Raw genomic sequence first — 21,279 nt, forward strand, 5'->3', positions numbered from 1 at the left:
CAGGTCAAACTTATTTCTACAAATGAGCTGAACTGTTTTAGATAACTAAATATTAGTGACAAAAAGAGGAGCCCTAGGAAACAAACATAAACAGTGAAGGGTTGCGTGTCCTGCCTCATCCCTGTATGACCAGAAGCAAATCATTTTGGAAGCCAAAGCACAGACAGGCTATCTCCAAGACAGGAAAACATGTCTCTAATCTACAAGGTTATAAATGAATGAGAGTTTATCTTGTGAGATCATATCCTGCATTTTGATATTAGGACCACAGAAGCACCTAGAATAATATAAATCATAATGCAATACTAACTACACACTACTGCATGCATTCTATACTTTTTCTGTCTACAGAGGCTAGTCTCCAGGTTAAATATAAGTGGATATTACTGTTCAAATGCTTTGTCTTTTATAAGAATATTATAATGGAATATACTAATTATACTAGTAATTTTTACATATATACACACCCACAACAATGCAATACAAATTTAAATATTAATCATCATAATGTTCATACACAACAGTGATTGAAGTTTATAAGTAAAATAATTTTGCCACTAGTACAGTGAGGTTGGATTAGATGATCTCTAGGGTCCCTTCCAGTCCATGCCATTCTACGATTCTATGATGATTTCAATCGTTACACATATTTGGATACAAGATTAATTCCGTGCAAATATTTCAAAAACTAACCTTAAATTTACATTTCTTCCAATTAATATTCATCCTATTCTTATAGGTCTACCTACATATATACTTACCTGAGCAATGAACTGAATAATCTTCACAAATATATTCAGAGGTGTGTCTCGTGGGACCACACTACGTGATCCTTTTGGAAAAAGTGCTGAAACAATGCTCATGAGACGGCTATAAGATTTTAGAAACAAAAAGAAATTTTAAAAAAAATCTTTTAAAAATAACTTATTATAATAGCATAGATGTTACGGTTCAAATCTGGAAGTGTGTGAGGGTTACCACTAAATAATACAGAGCATTTGGGACCACTCACAGAAAGTACAGCCCTCTACTGTCAACAGGTAACAGTATCAAGAGTTTATTTATAAAGCGACCAAGACCCTGCTTTAAACTAGTTAGTAATAGTCAGGAGGAGGGGCAAAACCTGAATAACTATTCCAAATTCTCATTATGCTAATTTATAAAGAAAAACCTTCCCTGCTTCTTATCTCTCCACCTCTTCTGTTCCTTGCGTATCCTTGCAAAGACAATCGTAGGCTCTATTCTTTCTCCTTATTAATCAAGTTCGTTTGGTTTTCTCTAATTAAGATGAAGTCTTAATTCCCCTGCTTACCCAACCAGACCATCCCTGAGCCAGCCTCAAGATCTGTCTTCATATCACCAGGGGGATAAAAAAAACATTAATCAATAGTTTAAAATCCTTTGCATAATGAACTTACCTTTGAGTTACAGTGTTGCTTTCACATTTTATTCTAATAACATAAACCCATAACAACCTATACAAAGATTCCAGTGCAACTCGGGACATTTTGGGATCTTTATTCTGTAAAATAAATGAAAAATACAGTTACCATTGCCTGTGAGATACTCAGAAAATTCTATTATCACTCTTTTGACTTGTGAGAATATTATAAAATTTTTAACAATGGAAATTGATGTTAAAACTACCATTTTGAATATGTTTTCATAAAAATAATCCTGTATTGCATATTTCCAATATTACCTGACTATTTAACTAGTGAATCCAGATTATTTTATGCATGTGTCTCACTCTGAGAGCAGAGGAGTAATTAAAAAAGATATATTTCTCTTGAGATGAACACCAAGGGTGTATTGTTTCCAAGAACTTTCCTCAGAAAGCCACCGGTAACAAATACCTACTTTATAGCAAACTAACTTACAATTTCTCTAAAATGTGGGAGTAGCTGCTTTCTATCAGGTAGAAAGTCTAAGTCCATAATTCAGTTTATGACTGCAGACAGTAGCAGGTGCAGAAGAAAAAAGTGCAAAAAAGGATGCTTCCCTGGGTGTGCACTCCAGGCTTCACCCAACTTAGCCACTTCCTGCGGGCTGCGTTAGTGTTTACTCACTTCTAACGGCTTTTTATTGTAACAATTAAGCTGGCTTTTTCTTGAATTAATAAAAAAAATCTTGTGGCATAATTCAGTTTAAATAGTGCACTGTATGAAAAACAACTTTTTTTTGTCTTAACGCTACTACTAGGAGGTTTAGCTTTGCTCCTCCTAGCTCTTAGACTGTGTAAAACAGTGAGTAACTAAGATTCTTCATACCACCTCCAGTAATCCCTTTTCCAAGTAGGGATTCTTGGTGTATTTATAATCTTGAACTGTTCAGTAGGATTCTTGGAATTGGCCATAAATATGAGCTTATGAACAGAATAAATTATTCCCAGTTGTCACCTTTTTACGCATTCTCTCAGTTCAAGAAACAAAAGAAAAGAAACCCAAAACCCCCCTCAAAAAAAAAAAAACCAACAACAAAAAACCCCACACCACACTTTCTAGTGGAGTCTCTCTGTTTCAAGACATATCTATATGAAGGCTTCGACCTAGCTAATTTCACATTTTGTAGCCTCTACCACAAGCCAATGAGTCAGAATAGCAGACTGCTTTGTCTTCCTAGGATGAGTGGAGTGCAATTTCACAAAGGGTGCAAGTGGATCTAAGGCCATACTGTTCAAAAAGAGATGGTCTCATCCCTGGTTCCCTCCTCTGCAATCTCACTACCCTCTCTGCATTGAGTCTAGCAGTAAGAAAGTCCAACTCACACCAGGAAGCTGATCGAAATAATTTCATGGCCCTGTGCAATAGACTGTACAAAGGGGAATAAGTTAACACAGGTGGGTCAAGACTATCTGTTTGGGCAGCACCTTACTTTAAAAAAGGGTCAAAGCCTATGACAAAATCACAGAGGCAAAGTGGTACTTCATGGACAAATAACATCAGAATTTATCACAACATTAGAGGCAATAGCTTAACCCAGTCTATGTCAGTGATAACACTGTTCTACCCTTTCCTTCACACTCATCAATGCGTTCCTGCCATCACCTCTGAATTAGCACACCTGCAACTAGGCAGTGGGTAAACTTCGGAAGGCGATCTGGACAAAAGTTTAACTAGTAAAAAGTTACACGTGTCCCGGTTTAGTACTCAGACAGGTAACTGTCCTACTCCCAGTTAATTTACCAGGAGCGCTACTGTGAGGAAGAAGCAAACGCTCATAACTGTACAAGACGGTGAGATCGTGACAGCTTTGGTTTTAATCAACTTAAATAGCAAAAACCCATGACATTATTACTTATCATATTTAATCTACAGGCCAGCAGTTCTTGATGTTCAAAGTAGGTTGGTGAATTCATTGGTGCATGTGTTATCAAAGCCTATCTGAAATGCAGTGTCTAGAACTGAGTAATGCTTCAGTTTTCTTATTTCTGATGTTCCAAAAGGGATCTTGATTCACAGGTCCAGAAGAAAACCAAAAACTTACTATTGGCTGTCAATCATCTAATCAAAAAATGGTATAGGTAGCAGATATTTTAATGTGTTAACAACATTCCATCTGTTAGAAGGTTTGTCATCCACTATAGCTACTTCTGATGAGTTATTATAAAGTTTGCTTCTTTGTTAAAAACAAAACACGCATGAAGAGGCATTACCCTTTTAAAAAGGGTTACGAAATAAATATACCAGTACTTCTCATTTCCTAAGCATTGAAAGTTTTCATTACCTCTTCCTATAACTAGGAACTAAATAAATATGCTAGAAAAAAATGGCTTTTTGGGTCTAATTTATGACATGCTTCTTGTATACTTGGTGTTAACACATCAGTACTTCCTTTTCTCTCTCAGATTACTGAAACTAGAATACAGTATATATGCCTATATAATTCACCAGCCTGGCTGAATTTCAGTCATTTTAGCCGATGCCTGTCCGATTTTAAAGCACTTTATCTGGAGTTTGAGGTGGTTTTTTTTTTCAAACATAGTTTTGTTTAAAATCCTAAAACTTTTAACATAAATTATTATCAGCAGACTGTGGAATAAGCTGTCAAGAACTGTACCTCTGTTACAAAACCAAAAAGGTAAGAGCAAATCTACAGTGGTCTTACATAACACACTAAGATGAGTCAATAAAACATATCTCAGTAAAGGCAAGAAACAAAACAGTATTTTTTCCATGTTAGTCAAATGTAGTCACTTACTGAAGAAAGTACTTTTTAATACTGATGTTAAACTTTTCTTCTGTTCTGAACTAAAACAATTTCTACTTTTTAAAACCTGCAAAACCAACAGTGTAAAAGTCTTTCAAGTTAGCGCACTGCAAGCTGTTATAGTAAATCAGTTTCATGTTTTTTTTATTGTGAAAATGTTTTCAAGTTTGCTCGCATGCAAGACACTTTTTTAAATGATTAGGAGAAAAAACCATACATCTGAATAGGTAGTTTACTTCCAGTGGAAACATGCACCGCTGTTCAGGGAAACTAGCTGCGATATTGATACTGAATCTCACAAAGCCACATTTTCACCTGCAAAGAAAAACTGATACTAGGTAATTTTCTGATCTTTCTCCTTTAGTCCCTGGCAAGAAAAAATCTTTGAAACATTAGCTATTCTTAGTCCTGTTGCTTCTTAACAGTACTAACAGAAATTATACAAAGAAAGGAAAGCACAAAATACAACAATTAACATAAAAAAACAAAACTAAGTATTTACATGAGACAAAGCAACATTTCACTAAGTTATAACATATTAACTCACCTGCAGTGTTTCTATTTGTTTTCTGATACTGTTGTTAGATGGCATCTAAATAAAGCAATGTGAGACAGCAAAACATAACAAACATGAGAATGGGAGGCACATGCATGTTAGATGAAAAAAAGCACAAAACCAACAGATAGCTGTCTAGTAAGGACTCTATTCAGTAGAAATACGGGTTTTGCTATAGTGGCAGGAAATGTTCCTTCAACTTTCAATGTTTTGTGGTAACAGACACTAAGGTTAAACTGTGAAAATAAAATATTTTTTTCCACCCAATAGTGGTGCAGAATGATAAACAGTTATCTCTCCCATTTCAGCAGCTTTCTTAAAACGTTCCTTCCTCTCCCCGGAAGATGTGGTAAGGATACCATGACAGCTCAGCTCCATCCAAGAATCTATCAGCTTTCTGACAAATCTGCTAAAATTGGTCTATCTAAATACTAGTCAAAAAAGTAAGCAAAATGTTTTGCAAAACTGACCCAGTGTTACTGTCTGCTGAACAAATTCAGAATTTTGCCTACTGTAACAGCATGTAAAGAAACGCCCTGCTGGGCTTAATGCTGAAACAGCATCTTAACAGCTTTGTGGGACACGGTCAGCTATGCAAATACCAAGAGACACCCTATGGTACACTCCAGGTCTAAACCAACTCTCACAACTCACTTATCTGCTATTTGCATTGGTCCAGACCCAGAGCTATTTAATCCTTCCTCATAGCAATCACAGCAGGCCGGAAAAAAAGAAAAAAACAAACAAAAAAACCCAAACCCCAAACCTAGGCTTCCTTGTTTCATCAAGGCTGAAGATGTTTTCCCCATACAATTATCCTGCTTTGAGGATAACTAAACTTAGCGTGCACTGAAACCCAGTACAAAGAATTTACAAGGTCCATAAATACTGCTAGTCATAGAATGGTTTGGGTTGGAAGGGACCTTCAAGATCATCTAGTTCCAATCCCCGCAGTCATGGGCAAGGCCACCTTTCCCTAGATCAGGTTGCTTAAAGTCTCATCCAATCTGGCCTTGAACACTTCCAGAGATGGGGCATCCACAACTCCTCTGGGCAATCTGTTCCAGTGCCTCACCACCCTCATCGTAAAGAATTTCTTCCTTGTATCTCACTGAAATCTCCCCTCTTTCGGTTTAAAGCCATTGCCCTTTGTCCTATCACTCCATGCCCTTGTAAAAAGTCTCTCTCCAGCTTTGTTGTAGGCCCCCTTTAAGTACTGGAAGTATTGGATCACAATTCAGAGCACTCTCAGGAGCATTATCAAGTACAACGTAGCACCAAAGTACTGCAGGGTAAGGCAAGGTATGAATATACTATGCACCAGGTACGATGGAACAACTGCAAAGACGTGGGGCTTTCACAACATGGCAAGTGGGAAACTGCTTATTTCTGCCACCAAGTGTGACCACACGATGTTCACTACTAGGTTAAGAGTCTGCACTGGGCAGTCAGCCCGGGATAAACTGAGCTACGTTCATATGAATCTGAACTACGTTACCTCTTGGTGACTTGTTAATGGGCTGATACTCTTCATAGAATACACCTGTGACAGAGTCTGAGTGTTGCTGTTATTTCAATCATTATTTTGTTAATTTTAACTAATACGGTAGGGGTGGATGAACCTTTTCAGTACTCTGAAGTATGCCCCAGTAACTCTCAAAATTACTTGACTGAGTAATAAAACTAGAGACAACAGATTTGGAATCCTTATTGCATCTTACATATTTAAATAATTGCAAATAAAATAACTTCTGTCATAATAACTAAGTCATTAGCAAATCAGGAAATAAAATGGGGAACAGGAAATCTAAAAGACTATACTGCTGTGAAATTCAGATTTATAAATTAATGAGATTACTTATTACAGACTGCATGCATTTAATTAGCTTCAGAAACAAAGGAACACATTAATTCATAAGACACATGAGGACAGTGGGGTGTATTTTTCAAGATTAAACTCAACAGAGTTTCTGAACAAGCTAGGCACCCAAAAAACCAGTAGTATTTGGTGAGCCAAGTTAAACCAAGCCATAAAATATCCTGACTCATTGATGACACAGCATCACAACACTGCAAATTCTGAATTGCAGAAATTCTTATGTAGAATTTCTGCTGAATAGAGCCTTACAGTAAATGTGTTAAGCTGTTAGTGGTTAACAAAACTAAGTAAAATATAAAATGCATGCTCAGCAACTACCAGTTAAACTCATTGGCATTTATAGTTTTAATACATCCATTTTCAGCAATGGACATTATGCCAGAAAAACGCAACTCCTAGATTGTAAGAATTTTTTTAAAAAGCTTTAAAAACAAAAGCAAAAGCAGCATCCATAAGCAAAATAAACAAAACAAAAATCAAGGCAAATATTTTGCAAAAGAACTGCAAATGTTAGATGAAAAATATACGAAAACCCAACAAGCAACAGAAAAGTGTGAAAGATGTCAAGAAAACAAGATGACCCTTAAAAAACAATACAAGCAGCTAAACCTGTTTCCTCCTGACTTCATGATGGTTTATGTATTTAATTAATAAGCTTCAGAACTGTTACTCGTATCTAACCAGAATGAATATCATGAAGGTGGATCAAAGAATTAATTAAAATAATCAAAATCAATACATTAGGCACAATCATGAACTATGTTAATCAAAAATAAGGAAAGAACATGTACAACAACTAGTGCTACAAGAAGTCACTAAAACAAATCCCTAATTTCTTAGTATCTTGATCTCTTTACCAATCAATTCATGTTTACAACGCTATCAACTGAAGCCATGAGTTAAAGGGACACTGTAATTTCTATTTGGAAAATATGTATCACAGCCTGTAGATAAAATCTTTTTTCCGGACTCTCAATTCATTTTCTATTCTTTCAACAAGTGAACAAGAGAGAGAACTTTTGCAGTTCTTATATACTCTCCTTAGAGGAGTAGACAAGCTACTTATTTTCTCACATATAATTTGCACATGAAGAACTACAGTTTGTACTTTCTCTGGCATAAAGAGCATTTATTAGCAGATACTTTTGCAGATTTTACTCAATAAAACTGATGTTTCCCAAGAGGGTTACATCTATTTTCTGCATTACATAGCACCTCAAAATTTACTACGAAGTTTGATACTAATGGAGAATTCAGACATTTAATTTTTCTTTCTCTTTTAAAAAACAAATAAATAAATAAAATATTTCACAGTGTCCTTCTAAACAGCCAAAGATTCAGTGTTTATTTGGCATGAGAATTATGAGAACATATCAGAACAAATGCTATTGATTTGCAACAGTTCCTGAATTGAAAAGGAGTCTTACCTTCAGGTGTGACAAACAGTTCTGCAGGAAAACGTGCCAGTTATTTAAAAAAAACTGTTTCTGACTGACACACAACAGGCAGGTGATCAATGGATACAAAGCCTATGAGTAGGGGGGAAAAAGAATTGATCAAATTGCTCTTTGCAGACCTCTCAAGTCTTGTATACTGAGAACAAGACACACAGTTGTTCTTGTCTCTTGCTCTCAAGTTTTAGCACTGCATGCCAGCCTTTCCCCTGCACTACGACATGCATGTCAGGCATGGTGTCCTCTATATAACCCATGTGCTGCAAGAGCTCCTGGTGTAAGGCCAGGGCAGTGGGACCATGGCGAAGCAAGGCTTGATCTCAAACAAAAACTGCGAGCAGATCTCGCCCTTCGTACAGTATTCGCTCTTTCCCTGCATGATTCAGTTCATGGGGTCCTACGTGCTTGGAGAGGGAACTGCCTCTAAGAAGAACATTCAGGAAAGACATCATCGACTCAGTAAAAACCGAGGCAAACTGTAGTTTGTCAGAAATGTTGCTTGTCCTCGAGGTCTGCTTTTAGTAAGGAATGAAGCACAATTTAATAGTCTGTGAATATGCAGACTAGCATGGCTTTGCTTTGCTTTAGTAACATAAGATTCGTTTAAACACCACATACTTTAACAGAATACATAATGGTGATTAATACCAAATCTGACTGCAGATTATGTTGTTATGGAGGAAAATTAAAGAATGAGGATGAATAGGTAAACTATAATCTTGATGTAACAATGTTTTTGACTTCATAAATAAAATGACATTGTGACTACTAACATCAAATACTTTACGCTATTCTTACATAAGGAGTTTAACAGTGTACAATGACATATGCTTTATGTGCTCAGAATACCAGAAAGTAAAGCTCATCCATAACATGAAAGTGAGGACAAATCATTTTAAATTCACTTGCATTTACTGAATATGCCAACTGTAATGCAAAATTTCCGGCAAAGTGAAGTGAATCAACTTGAAACATGGCTGCCATGGTCATCAAGAATTACTAAATACTGCATTAATAAGAGATTTAAATCCTTGCTAAAATGCAATCTTAGGAGAAAAGCTAAGATGCCGTCTTTGGCGGGGTGTAGGCTGGAGGGGGTGAGGAACCCACAGATACTTATACCCGAAAGAGGTAATTAAAAATACTGGAAAAAGAAAAACAAAGTGTATGAGAGGAGAAAACAGGCAGAGCAGGGCTATTAACAGGCTGTTATTTTGCTGGAAAAGTCTTGTCTGACACATCTATCTTTTAATTAAACATAATTTAAATATACAGACTCCCTGAATGAAAGTTCTTTTTAGAAGAGACATTAGGTTAAATAACTGCACTAAACCCCACTAAAATAATCAAAACCGAGCACTGATTTCAACACAATCTCACAAGTGAGATAACAGAGCATGTATTTTGCACAAAGAAACAAATCACAGAGCAAATGCACATACACAGTGTGAATCTAATTATACTTGAACTGAGGAGTTAGGATTTAAATTCATACAGCTGTTAGCTTTTCCTCATATAATGTACTAGCTTAAAAGTCTAAGATGAGCAAAATGGAGAAGTTGAAGTATTTCTTTAAAATACCAGTGAATGCTTCTTTCTTGAACTCAATTCAAAGGTAGTCTGATAAAGCATCTCCACAAAATTTTTCAAACATGGCACATTCACTTCATTTTTAACAGCCTATTAAAAAAAAATACACACATAAATGGGTTTAAAAGTTTATACAGAAGGTAATTTAAATATACATTAAGACATCTATGAATTCAAGCACATTTAAAAGTTAAATCTCACATTAGGTAAGTATCTGAGTGTATTTATTGGAAATATATATATAAATACAAGCATAAGAAATCATGTCATACACTACAACCATACTAGCTTAAAAAAAATTCAAACCAAAACAAACCCAAAACCCATTTGAAAAAAAAAAAAATCACTATTTTAAGAACATGGCCTGTATTCCATAGAAAGAAGAAAAAGTATTTGTTGCCAACTAAGAAATAAAAACTACACTGAAACTTAAAACCCATAACTTTTTTTCACTGTTCCCTCATCAATGCTCCCCTTTTCTTTTACGTCCTTCAGTACGAAAACTGGAAACTTTGGAAATGATACACAGGATCACCAGCCTACCAACCATGTAAGTGGTCTTTGTTCAGCTTTCAGAATTAACAAAACAGATACATGGAGTCCTACACCTTTTTTACCCACTTTGTCCTTACATACAGTATAGCCTTCCTTCCGCAAACCAGGCAGCGGCCTTATTCATCAAAATCCCTGCAAGTCTCTTAGGCTTCTCTCTGGATACCTGTGATGATCCATTTAACCATTATTATCAACCTACTGTTTTATACTGTGTTTCTGCTTCATTTATCAAACTGGGGAGATGGGTGTTGGAGAGGGGGGTTGGGTTTTCTTTAAAAGATCCTATCCTCTACACTCATAATCTCCCTATAAGGTAATTTTTTGTTAGTTTTTATCATGCGAAGTTATTAAAAGATATGTCATGTCCACCTTGCTAAGAACACTCTGAAAACATTCATGAAGGAGAAGCATAAAAAAGTAGTGTAAAAAAGCTCTGTAATGCATACAAATCCAAAAAGAAATAAGTGAGAAAGTAATTATGTTTAAAATCGCTTCCTACCTACCCCCAAATTATTTATTTTTCGCTACTCTTAAGCTCTAAATTGATTAGTACCCCACTAGCTCCACATGAGACACTAGTCAGTTGTTGCCAGGACCATGCTGTTGCTTTGGGATATAACCTAAGGCTTACAGATTAGCTTTAACTTTCTCACTGTATAATATGCTGCCATCCGTCATACCTGCAAGGTCTAAATCGGGTCATATTTTTAAAAATGCCTGAATGACTAAGCAAGGGAATGACAATAAAGAAGTGAAAATGCTGAAACTCAATAGCTTCCTCGCTCAAGCAGCTTTCTGTATCCAAGATACAGAAAAACCTACATTCAATTCATTCATCTGCTTCAAAAAGATTCAAACTTGCATCTCACATCTTCCAAAAGAATGACTAACCCTCTCAACTGCACCTCAATCTGGGATAGGGCTCTCCGCTTCTATTTAAGAAGCTCCATTTGTGTGAAATCATTAGACACTCAATGAGTCAGAAGGAAAGATCAAGCCTCCCTCACCAACCATTTAAAGCGCTGATTCAGTCCATGCTCGTAGGAAGCGATCCACAAAACCACACACGTGCTCTGTGAGACAGTGCGTGCGCCTCCGTGGTTACGACTGATAGCCCCAATTCCCAAATGTTGCTTCTGCCTCATTAATGCATGTGCAGTTTCTGCTACATTTAAATTACTATTTTGCAAACAAATATTTGTTTTTACCTAAACGCTAAGTACATTCACAATGCACCCCCACTCCAACTGACGAGCAGCTCTGGAGCTCAAAACAAATGTGTTCACTTCTTGACAAATAATTCTTCTCTAGAAGAGTATGAGTATGCCCAGGTAAAATCAAGACTTCAGTCAGTAAACAAGTACTACTAACACCATCCCCTCTGTGGTCATACCTTAAGAAGAAAGATTGTCTCCTTCCTAGTATTTAAAAAAAACCCAAACCAACATTGAGATCAGTGAAGGGAGAGAAGCATTTCCCCATGGCTCAGCGCAATGCAGACCATTTGAAAGAACACGGAGAGTTCAGAGAGATTTATCTTTTCCTACGAGCTTGCTTAAACAGGATCCCTGCCAGGAACGCTACTCTTTGTAGATCCTGTTCTACAAAATGGGATCTACATGTCCCAGTTCCGCACAAATAGCAACATATGTCCCTATAATCGGTTGTAACACGGACCCATGACCCACCATATTTCAGGACAGCGTGCTGATCACACTGTGGCCTAGCATTTGCTAATGCAACTATCATTGTAGACAACAATCACAGCAAGTATCTATCTTACTACAATGAAACTTTCTGAGCGTGTGGTAAACGGTCACCTTGAGATACACTGAGCTGCCATAACTTCTCCTTGACCTGTTGACCAAGCTTTACACAACCAAATGAAGCAGCCTGGGAGGAAAGGGGAGAACTTGTCCTGAACAAAAGCATCCTCACAAGCAATGTTACAGACAATGTACATTCAACACTGATGATATCGTGGATTTTTTCTTCTTCAGAGCTCCTGGGTAAAACTTCTGGCTTTAGATTTAAAACATATATGGGAGATGAGATGACTGACTGCTCTTCCACTCGAACGATTACATCTAGTGGACACCTCTGTGAACAATTTTTATTTAATCAGCCAAAATCTACATTCTTCCTTCTTGCAAAAGAGTTCACACTCTATCAAACTGTAAAAATGTTACATATCTCAGTTTATTCTATGAAGAACTTAACAGGTTTCAGCTAATAAAGGAAAGTCAATGAGACTCTTGAGTGAAGAACTATTAAACCAAGGAAATGTCACATTTTTAGAGTAAGTATAAGATTACACAGTGCTCTGGTAATAAAAGGTCTAGAAAACAGACAATTTTAAGAAGTTCTGAAAAAAAGATTAGAAACTAGCTAACAGACCAATCATACTGACACATTTCTCTTTAAAAGGTTATGTAGGGGCTTGTAGCTTACTTAATAGCCTTTTTTAATCTGTAAAAATGTAATATTGTGAAGATTAATGAAAGTAACTTTAATGAGAGCTTAATTGAAAGTGAAGAGAATAGGGGGGTGGGGGAAAATACTTACAGCAGCCACGGGGATGAGAATTTCCACAAACAAACCAGCAAGTGCATGTTTTATATCTTTATCTTTTACTTCCAGGAAGTATTGAGCACATTCCTTAGCAGAGAAGCATTAGAAAAATATTTAGGAAAAAAAAAAAAAGACGACAAATGTCACTATGCGATAAAAACCAATAGCAGTATTACATCAATTGCCATTTTCAACTCAAAACATGCAATGTGTTTAAGTTAGTCTTATATTCCTTAACAATATCAACTTTACAAAACATTAGAAACTTTAAAACTTGTCTCGCCAGTAATTCAAAAGAAACTGAAAGGAGAATGTTCGTAATACCAGATAGCTACTTACTTTCTACTATGAATATAAAGAGTACTCAGAATATAGAAGAATATAAAAATGCATATTTTTCGTCAGATTGTTCTGAAGTTTTAAAAAATAAACTCTTATTTCTATTGAAATTATTAGAAAATATATACTCATTTCATTTTTATACTCATTTATATACTCATTTTCATTTTTAAGATTACTTCAATGCAAAAAAAAATTTACAGATAAATAAATAATCCGTATGCATGTATGTACACTCCACTATACCAAACTGACCATTCTGGGCACAATCTAAAGCATATATGTGTATGTTAGTTTTTTCAGAATTGAGATCGATGTCAATGGCTGTTAAATAGCTCTAATAATATTTATGACCAAGTTGCAATAACTTCATTAAGACAATCTTTAATCCACAATCAAGGGAAGCAAACAAACAGATCTTAAGTCTCTCTGAAAATTAACTGAAGTGTTTTTTAAACAAAAGTATTTCTTGGCATCTCAGCTGCTAAAAAAGAGATACATCAAGCAACTTTTTCTCTTTAGTCCAATGCTTTCATAAAGAAAGAAAATTATTTGATTGCCACCCATTTTCATTTAGTTTTGAATAAGTTCATGTACTACAGGTTTGCCACATTACCAAGACAATTGAGAACAGGTTCTCATTATGCTAGATACTCACGAACTACAGAGAAACAAGTGATTCATACCTTTGAGAACTTAAGAACTAAACAGAAAAGGATGAAGGACGACACACAAGTAGAGTGAGCAACTGAGCAACGGATCACAGCAAGCATTATTACAGCTTCATGACTTTAATAATCAAAATTACACTCATCAGTTTTCTGTAATATTCATTTACCTGCATGAACTGAAATGATGCTTCGAAATCCTCCACAGGATACATCTTTACTCGAAAAAACTTCATTCCCATAATCAAACTGATGATACTTTGTACTACATGAGGACTCTGTTCTTTCTGTCGCAGCTCCTTTAATTCAGTGACAAACTTCTTCCTAACAGCTTGAAACCTGAAGAAGGGATACAGATGGCAATTATTTGCATTCTAAGTCACTTTTATATAAAGTCTATATATAATCTTGAACCAATTTCTTTAGTCTGTTAATGATAATAGCAACTACAGTAAAAGAAACACAAGCAAGATGAATCCTGATACTTAACATCTAGGTATTTAAGACTGTCTGTGATGAGGCACATTAGAATACACTTGTTAACTGAACAACTACTACTGACTGCACCTCCTTTACCTGCACCTACAAGCTGACAGCAAAGCAATTCAATATTGTACTAAAGATTATTTCTTGATTTGTTCAAATTTATTGTACTGGAACAGGAATACATCAAGCTGCACTTGATGCTTAAGGGATTAGTTACCAGGGTCATTAATAAACACTGATGTATTAAATAGTCTTTAAGCCTAAAGTAATTTTCCCCCAAATGCTAGAAGAGGCAGAAAACTGAACTTACTTTGATTGAGCAAGAACCCCTGTCACTTCTGCATATAAGTCTGCAATAATATGTACGTTCCCAGTGTTGGTTCCTGAATACCTAAAGAGGGGGGAAGAAAAAAAAGAAAAAGAAAAGGATGCTAAGTACAGCTTTGCTCTTCTAAAACCCAAGCTCTTCTCAATTACAAACAAAAAGGCTGTTTCATAGCAGGGTGGTTTATTACCATAAAAACAATGAAAGTCAAGCATAAAATGCATGGGCGACATTTAAAGTGATATAGTTTCATTGAGCAGACCTAAGAGACATGTTCTGCGTATAAGTTTACTATAGTTATCCAAACTCAGACTTTTCATTCTCTGGCTGGCTATGTAAATCATTCTGTATATTCTAAGCAAAATAAACTCAGCAATATATTGAACACAGCTGTGTTCTTTCAAGGTATGTTTTCAGTTTAAAAATATCGATCGGTGTTCATTTACAGTATTGTCACCATGTTACATGTGAGGCAAAGAAGAACAATCACAAAAATCACGCGCAGGCTTGTAATACACACGAAGTATTTTAAAGTATCCAGGTGAAACTTACCCTTCCTTATGTTTAAAGTGCTTAAAAGCCAAGTTTAGAACTTCATGTACTAAAGGATCTGGCACTGGATGAACAGGTATCTGAAATGCAGGTATCATTTATATGTATGTAACTATGCATACATAAATATACACACATATTTATGTATGAAGTAAATAAACAATACAGTGATATGGCCTGTAGAAATCTCTCCCACCACTGTCAAAGGACATATTTTTTTGGCATATGATATCAAGTTAATTCTGCAATGTATGAACATTTACACAACCTGTATTGACATTCTCTTAGTTTGCATACTAGTTTTTAGGGATTAAATTCACAATAAAATAAACAGCAGTAATGTAACCACCATGAATTTCTCATCAAAATTTATCAGACTTGGTTAACTAGGTATCTTCCCACACCTTTTACCTTTTGTGGTGTTACTATTACAGATTTAACCTCAAAATGCCATTCATCTCAATATAAAGGAAAACAAAACCAAAAAATAAGAATACAGAAGAGGCTATAATCTCAATTTTAGACATTCTGCAGATGAAAGTAGCCAAAACATATTAAAAACACCCAAAATCTTCCTAGCAATAAGTAACAATTTGGTGAGAAAACAAAATCTTCTTTAGAGAATTTCCACACTATTGAGAAGGCCTTTTTTTACTGAGGTTCTCTTTGACATTACCACTTTTCCCACGTTTAAAGAAAACATTTTCTTAAAAATCAAATGTATTCTTTAAAAAAAGCACTGTATATAATTATGAAGTTATAGTATCTTTAAACTTTCAAAGCAATTTAGGTAGGGACTAAGATAACGCTACTAAACATTACTGCCTAAGAGCAATTAAGATTTTCATTCAAATACATTAGAAGACAAGATTGCTGTCTTGTCTACAGAAAATGAACCACTTACTGCTCGAGAATTTCATATTCTTCTGCATCAAGAAAGTCCAAGAACTTCCAGTTACTGGAACTAGCTGCTTACATGCATACTCATACAACGAGTAATAAGTAGTCACTTAAGCAAAAGATTTTTGTTCCTACATGGGTCATGCCTGTCACCCTCTCTCCAGTTGCTCTGTGCATATTACAGCAAGGGCTGGATCATACCCTTTGCACCCTTTAAAACCAGTTCCTAAGAATTAAACAATGATATGGCTCCCAGGAAGACAGGAAGATGGATGTAACATGAATGTAAAAAAGTTTATTAATCAAAAAACATCCTTCCTGCACTTTGTTTGACTGTCTAATTGCAGATTCACATCACAGGCAGAACATGCAAACTCTCCTTTAGATAACTTTTCATACTAAATTGACCGAAGGATTCTCCTAAGCAGTGTATTGTATCTATGACTAGTGGTCCATTGCAGGTCTTTAGCAGAGAAAAACATCCTTATCAGAAGAACACCTGCCTTGTCTGGAGTATGAGCACGAGAGGCTCACCAAACATTACAGGAGTCACCACAGACTTTTCAAGACTAAAACTTTGGCACCTCTCCTGAAATCTCAATCACTGACAACATGTACTCACTGACAACAATCACTCACTCATGTACTTCAAAATACAGAAGCTACCCCTACCCCCTGCAATCCTAAACAATCTATTCCACTTCCCTTTATCTTTCATACTGATAGAAAATTCAGGCAGAGAGAGAGCATGAACTAAAAATTTTCTGTAAAACACCTAACAAATAAGAGTTTGATAGGTTTAATACTGTTCTCTGCATCTCTGTGCATGCAGTATAGGAATATTACTTTGGACAATTGGGTGGTGTCCCAGAGAAGGATAAGCAGCTCTTTTACTGGTTTCATTTTTCCCTATATCTCAAACATGCCATACACAACCATGTAAACATAGATCTCCTACAAATTAGTTGCAAGCTAAAGCATAGTCCTTACTTAGTAAAGAAAGCCATTTAATTTTCATGTCCCTTTCATGTGAAAGACTTAAACTAGTTAAGTATTTGAAACATGACATTTGCTCGTCTGCTTCATGTTTCAAAACCTTTCTCAAAGTAATCTTTTTCTCCTCTCAAAAAGTGTGAGAAAAAAAATGCTGCTACTTAAAGACAAACTCTATCCTCTTGTCCATACACCAATGCAAATTTTATATTAACAGAAATTGTACATGACATCATCTAGCAATACAGTATAAGGCCAGGCAAAATTGCATATCCTTTCTAATTTTTTTTTTAAAGTGTCATTTTAATCCCGTCATTTAATGATTTCACGTTGTATTTCAAAAATGTTTTAGCAGACGAAAGGTACTGAACATAAATAAACACTATTTTTCACAGTTTTGCTTTTTGCAGTACATCAGCAGTTTTGCCTTAGTGCATCCACGACACGTGAACTGAAATAATGCAGGCATATAAAGAAAAGACAGGAGAAGTCAAAGGCTTTATGCAGCTGAGAGTATAATTACAGTTTTGCATATGCTTATCATATATATGCTCCAGTTTTTAATATAGAAATTTAAAGGAGATGATCAAAACTGACATTAAAACCAAAATATTAAAATAAATTTGCCAAAGCAAAAGAGCTTACCTGTTTCAGAACTTCTATTAAAACTAAACAAAAAATGAAATCTACAGCTAAGTCCCTCCTTTCAAGTAGATAATCTCTTTCACGTTGTTGGTCATCCCTAAAATAAGAAATCAAAACCACAGGTATCATACACAACACTAAACACAGACATTGCAGAGAAGCAGTACGCATGCCTTTCATGCAATCATTGTTGCACATGTATAGAAAATGGATGGTTAGAAAGACTTTGGGGTTTGGTGCAACGCTGACAGCCCTCCTGAAATGGCCTGTCAACAACCAAAACAATTCAAAAACGGATAAACTATCTTGGAATTATCAGTGTCCAACTTCCTTCTGTTTATCAACCCCAAAAACATTAAGTCACTTCATGCATATCATCTACACAAGTTAAATACACTAACTCAGAGAAATCCATGCTCTTTCTACGCAGATTTAGGTAATGACAGACCAAAATACAAAATATTTGTCAAAAGAGTACAAAGCACACATTTTCTTACAAGAAAGCATACAAAAATCAAACAGACTTTTGCAAGGAAAACTCTTACCCCTTTGATTTTGTGCTAGATCGAGGTCTATACTCATAAGATTCATCTTCTGTTCCATTTTGACGCCTGTACCAGTCAAACAAGGTGCGTAATAAGGAGGGGAGACAGTGCTCTGCTACTGAGCTCATAGAGCTTATCAACTGAAAAAAAAAGTCAGAAAAAGAGTTTAGCATGATAAAGTAATCTGAAAATCCTAGAATTGTAATCATTCCTTCAAACTGGTTTTTAATGTTAAAAACCATACATCGTATAATTTTACAAAGTGGCAACTTTATGTATCATTTTCACCTATGATAATTACTGTAAATATGACACAGTTGATTATTACAGCAAATTTAAACAGACAAGGTGTTGCAAAGCTCATGGGGATCACAGAATCCTGAATTTATACAGATAATCTGTACAGAATCATTGAGAAAAGAGCAGAGATTTTAGGATGCCCCTGAACATTGCCATATGTATCTCTGAAGCATACATACTGTTTATCTGGCATTTGTAATGCAAAGGTAACTCTTCTAAACTAAGGAAGTATGTAACCTTCAAAAACATGCTGCTTTGGTTATTATATATGTTTTTTTAAAAAAAAAAAGAAAAAAAAGAGCCTTTTAGATATTCTACTCTATTTTTAATATATTTGACTGGTCTAGTTCTCAAGTTGTATTTACTTTCAGCATAACTCCCCAGAAAATCCAGAAGAGCCGTAAACTTATCCATGAAACAATGGTAAGAGAAATCATTATAGAAGGAAGACTTTAACATGGTATTAAACTTAAATTCTCTAGGCTTCTTTTAACTTAAACATTAACAGAACTCATCAGCTTGGAGAGAAGAGGACTGGAGAAAGACAGCATAAAGCAGCTATAAGCTCCCTGCCAGGAGGCAGCAGGGAGAAAGCCCATCCCCAAAACACTGGCTGGAAAAGGAGGGTTACCACATTGCTTACTGATGCGACATATTAATTAACATTTGCCTCTTTCAAATACAAGGTTTCAACAGAAGCTATCTTCATGGTACAACTTATCTATTATTCACTATTCTGGAAAACCAAGATAACATCAGTGCCGTTGTTTCTTTGTCCTCATTTGAAGCATCTTAGTTCTTCCAGTTTGGGGAATGCATGAGGGCAGGTTAACCATATGGAAACCTCAGGAGGATCTCTTTCAACCATCTGAATGCTTTATTCGGCTTGTTAACCAGTCAGCTATTCAAGTCAAAAGAATTAAGTAGTATTCCTCACTCTCTGAAAAATCCCTTAATTATATAAACAAGTGGAGAAACTTAGTCAAAATAAATACATATATTCTTATTCTGTAAGTTAATAGAATTTTTAAATCCTAGTATACAATACAAACTACAGATATTCCACATCTGAACAGGAACTAGGTTTCATCAAGAAATTTTTAAAATAATTAGATTACTTTTTTTCTTCTTATTATTATTATTATTGTCTGTCAACATAACACTAACTAAAAAGGGATTCAGTGGGAAAACTAGGCATGCCTGCTGCAGGAGAGGCACACATGTCGAGCTAACTGCACAAAAAGACGAAGGCAGTTGTTGCAGGCAATACAAAACCATATGAAGCCTTTTTAACAAAAAACAAACAAACAAAAAAAAGAAACAGAAGCCAGAAGTACTCTTTAGGCCTGCTATAATGCCTTGCATATCAGAACAAAGGCTAAATTTTGAGAATATCTTCATTCTTATACTAATATACATTGAAATCTTTATGACTCGCTTTAGAAACCAAGCCTTTTGTAAGCCTGTTCCTTGTGCACTGATATCCATACAAAATAAATACCCAGTCAACCAACCAACATACATCAGACTTCTAGAAGTGGACAGTAAAAACCAGCTCAATTTTACCACTGTAAAGTTATATTGTGATCTGAAATGAAGCAGAGCATGATGAAAAGAAACACGTACAAATTAAGATGTTGCTCAAGAGAATTTTTCTGATGTGGCAAAGGTCTGACAAACTTCCTTGGGAAAAAAAAAATGGCAAAAACTTGTGAAGGAGGAGAGAAGAACAAGAAAGAAAACTATGAAGAAATTCAAGACACTTGTGGGCAACTATTAAAACTATTACCCTTCAGTAAGAGGAAGCATCAGAAAAAAAGAACTCAAAAGACTCAATTGTATTGATAAGGCTTCGATAAATCTTCACCGAGATTTCAGGTGCAAGAAACATCTGTTGGTTGCATCAGCTTGGGGTACTCAGACATCTCTGTTGAACTCACTCCAGCCATGAGCAGAAATCACAAGTTAAAAGCATATTGGGGAGAGTGGAAGGGGGGTGGAAGATTCAGAAAGCAGAAAGAACAAACCCTCCTCATGAGTTACTAAACTGAAGGTATTAGACTCAGTATAAAATCATCAATGCAACTGGTAAACCTTAGAATGAAAGCTAAAGCTAAACTTGGTGAAGAAAGGGTCTATCACCAGCCACAGCAATCCAAAACGTGTTTTACCTTCAGTATTTACAGTCAATTCCCATACCCCAAATAACCTTAACACTGGGGAAATAATAAATTCATTTTTCTTTCTCTAAAAATGATGATATATCCAATACATATCCATGCAGCAGGACAGGAACAGATTAAGTGAACACTTAAATTACCCTGTGCTGTCAATGTAAAGTAACCCCACAAAGCACTTCTACTCCTCCGCCCTCCTTCTGAACTGACGGGTTTTATTAGTAGAAGGAAAAGAAGAAACAAGCATTTTAAGCTTTACTAAGCCTTTTCCTTAGGTATTCCTTCAAGTTTACATGGTATATTAATATTACTACCATTCATAAACATTCTAGCAGTTAGGCAATTTCCGTAGTCTTTCGCAGAAACAAGCTGTATAACATGCATTAAAATATTTGTCATTGGTAAAGTGCTAAATCCAGAAACTACAGGCATTATAAAGCATTTTCCTCTTGAAACAAACAATTATAATGTAAAACCAATTTTTCATTTCCTGTGAAGTTTTGCATCCTTAATATTTTAATGAAAATGCATTGGA

At 35.6% G+C, this 21,279-nt stretch overlaps 1 protein-coding gene across 10 annotated transcripts in view; it reads right to left on the reverse strand.

Moving 5' to 3' along the window:
- FRYL (FRY like transcription coactivator) overlaps positions 1-21,279 on the reverse strand; it is a 151,044-nt gene that overhangs the window by 75,665 nt on the left and 54,100 nt on the right. For 8 of the 10 annotated variants that reach the window (XM_086612613.1, XM_086612616.1, XM_086612612.1 and 5 more), the window contains 11 exons: positions 18,268-18,407; positions 17,723-17,819; positions 15,185-15,264; positions 14,618-14,698; positions 13,992-14,160; positions 12,809-12,901; positions 9,680-9,778; positions 8,072-8,173; positions 4,757-4,801; positions 1,419-1,522; positions 762-870 (listed from right to left, as the gene is read on the reverse strand). In XM_086612613.1, the coding sequence (XP_086468739.1) occupies positions 762-870; positions 1,419-1,522; positions 4,757-4,801; positions 8,072-8,173; positions 9,680-9,778; positions 12,809-12,901; positions 13,992-14,160; positions 14,618-14,698; positions 15,185-15,264; positions 17,723-17,819; positions 18,268-18,407 (1,119 nt within the window). The remainder of the gene's footprint in view (positions 1-761; positions 871-1,418; positions 1,523-4,756; positions 4,802-8,071; positions 8,174-9,679; positions 9,779-12,808; positions 12,902-13,991; positions 14,161-14,617; positions 14,699-15,184; positions 15,265-17,722; positions 17,820-18,267; positions 18,408-21,279) is intronic. The other 2 variants (XM_086612619.1, XM_086612618.1) reach the window with 1 other exon arrangement.

The sequence above is a fragment of the Tauraco erythrolophus genome, chromosome 5, assembly GCF_009769465.1.
Source record: "Tauraco erythrolophus isolate bTauEry1 chromosome 5, bTauEry1.pri, whole genome shotgun sequence".
In the NCBI taxonomy this organism is placed as follows: domain Eukaryota; kingdom Metazoa; phylum Chordata; class Aves; order Musophagiformes; family Musophagidae; genus Tauraco; species Tauraco erythrolophus.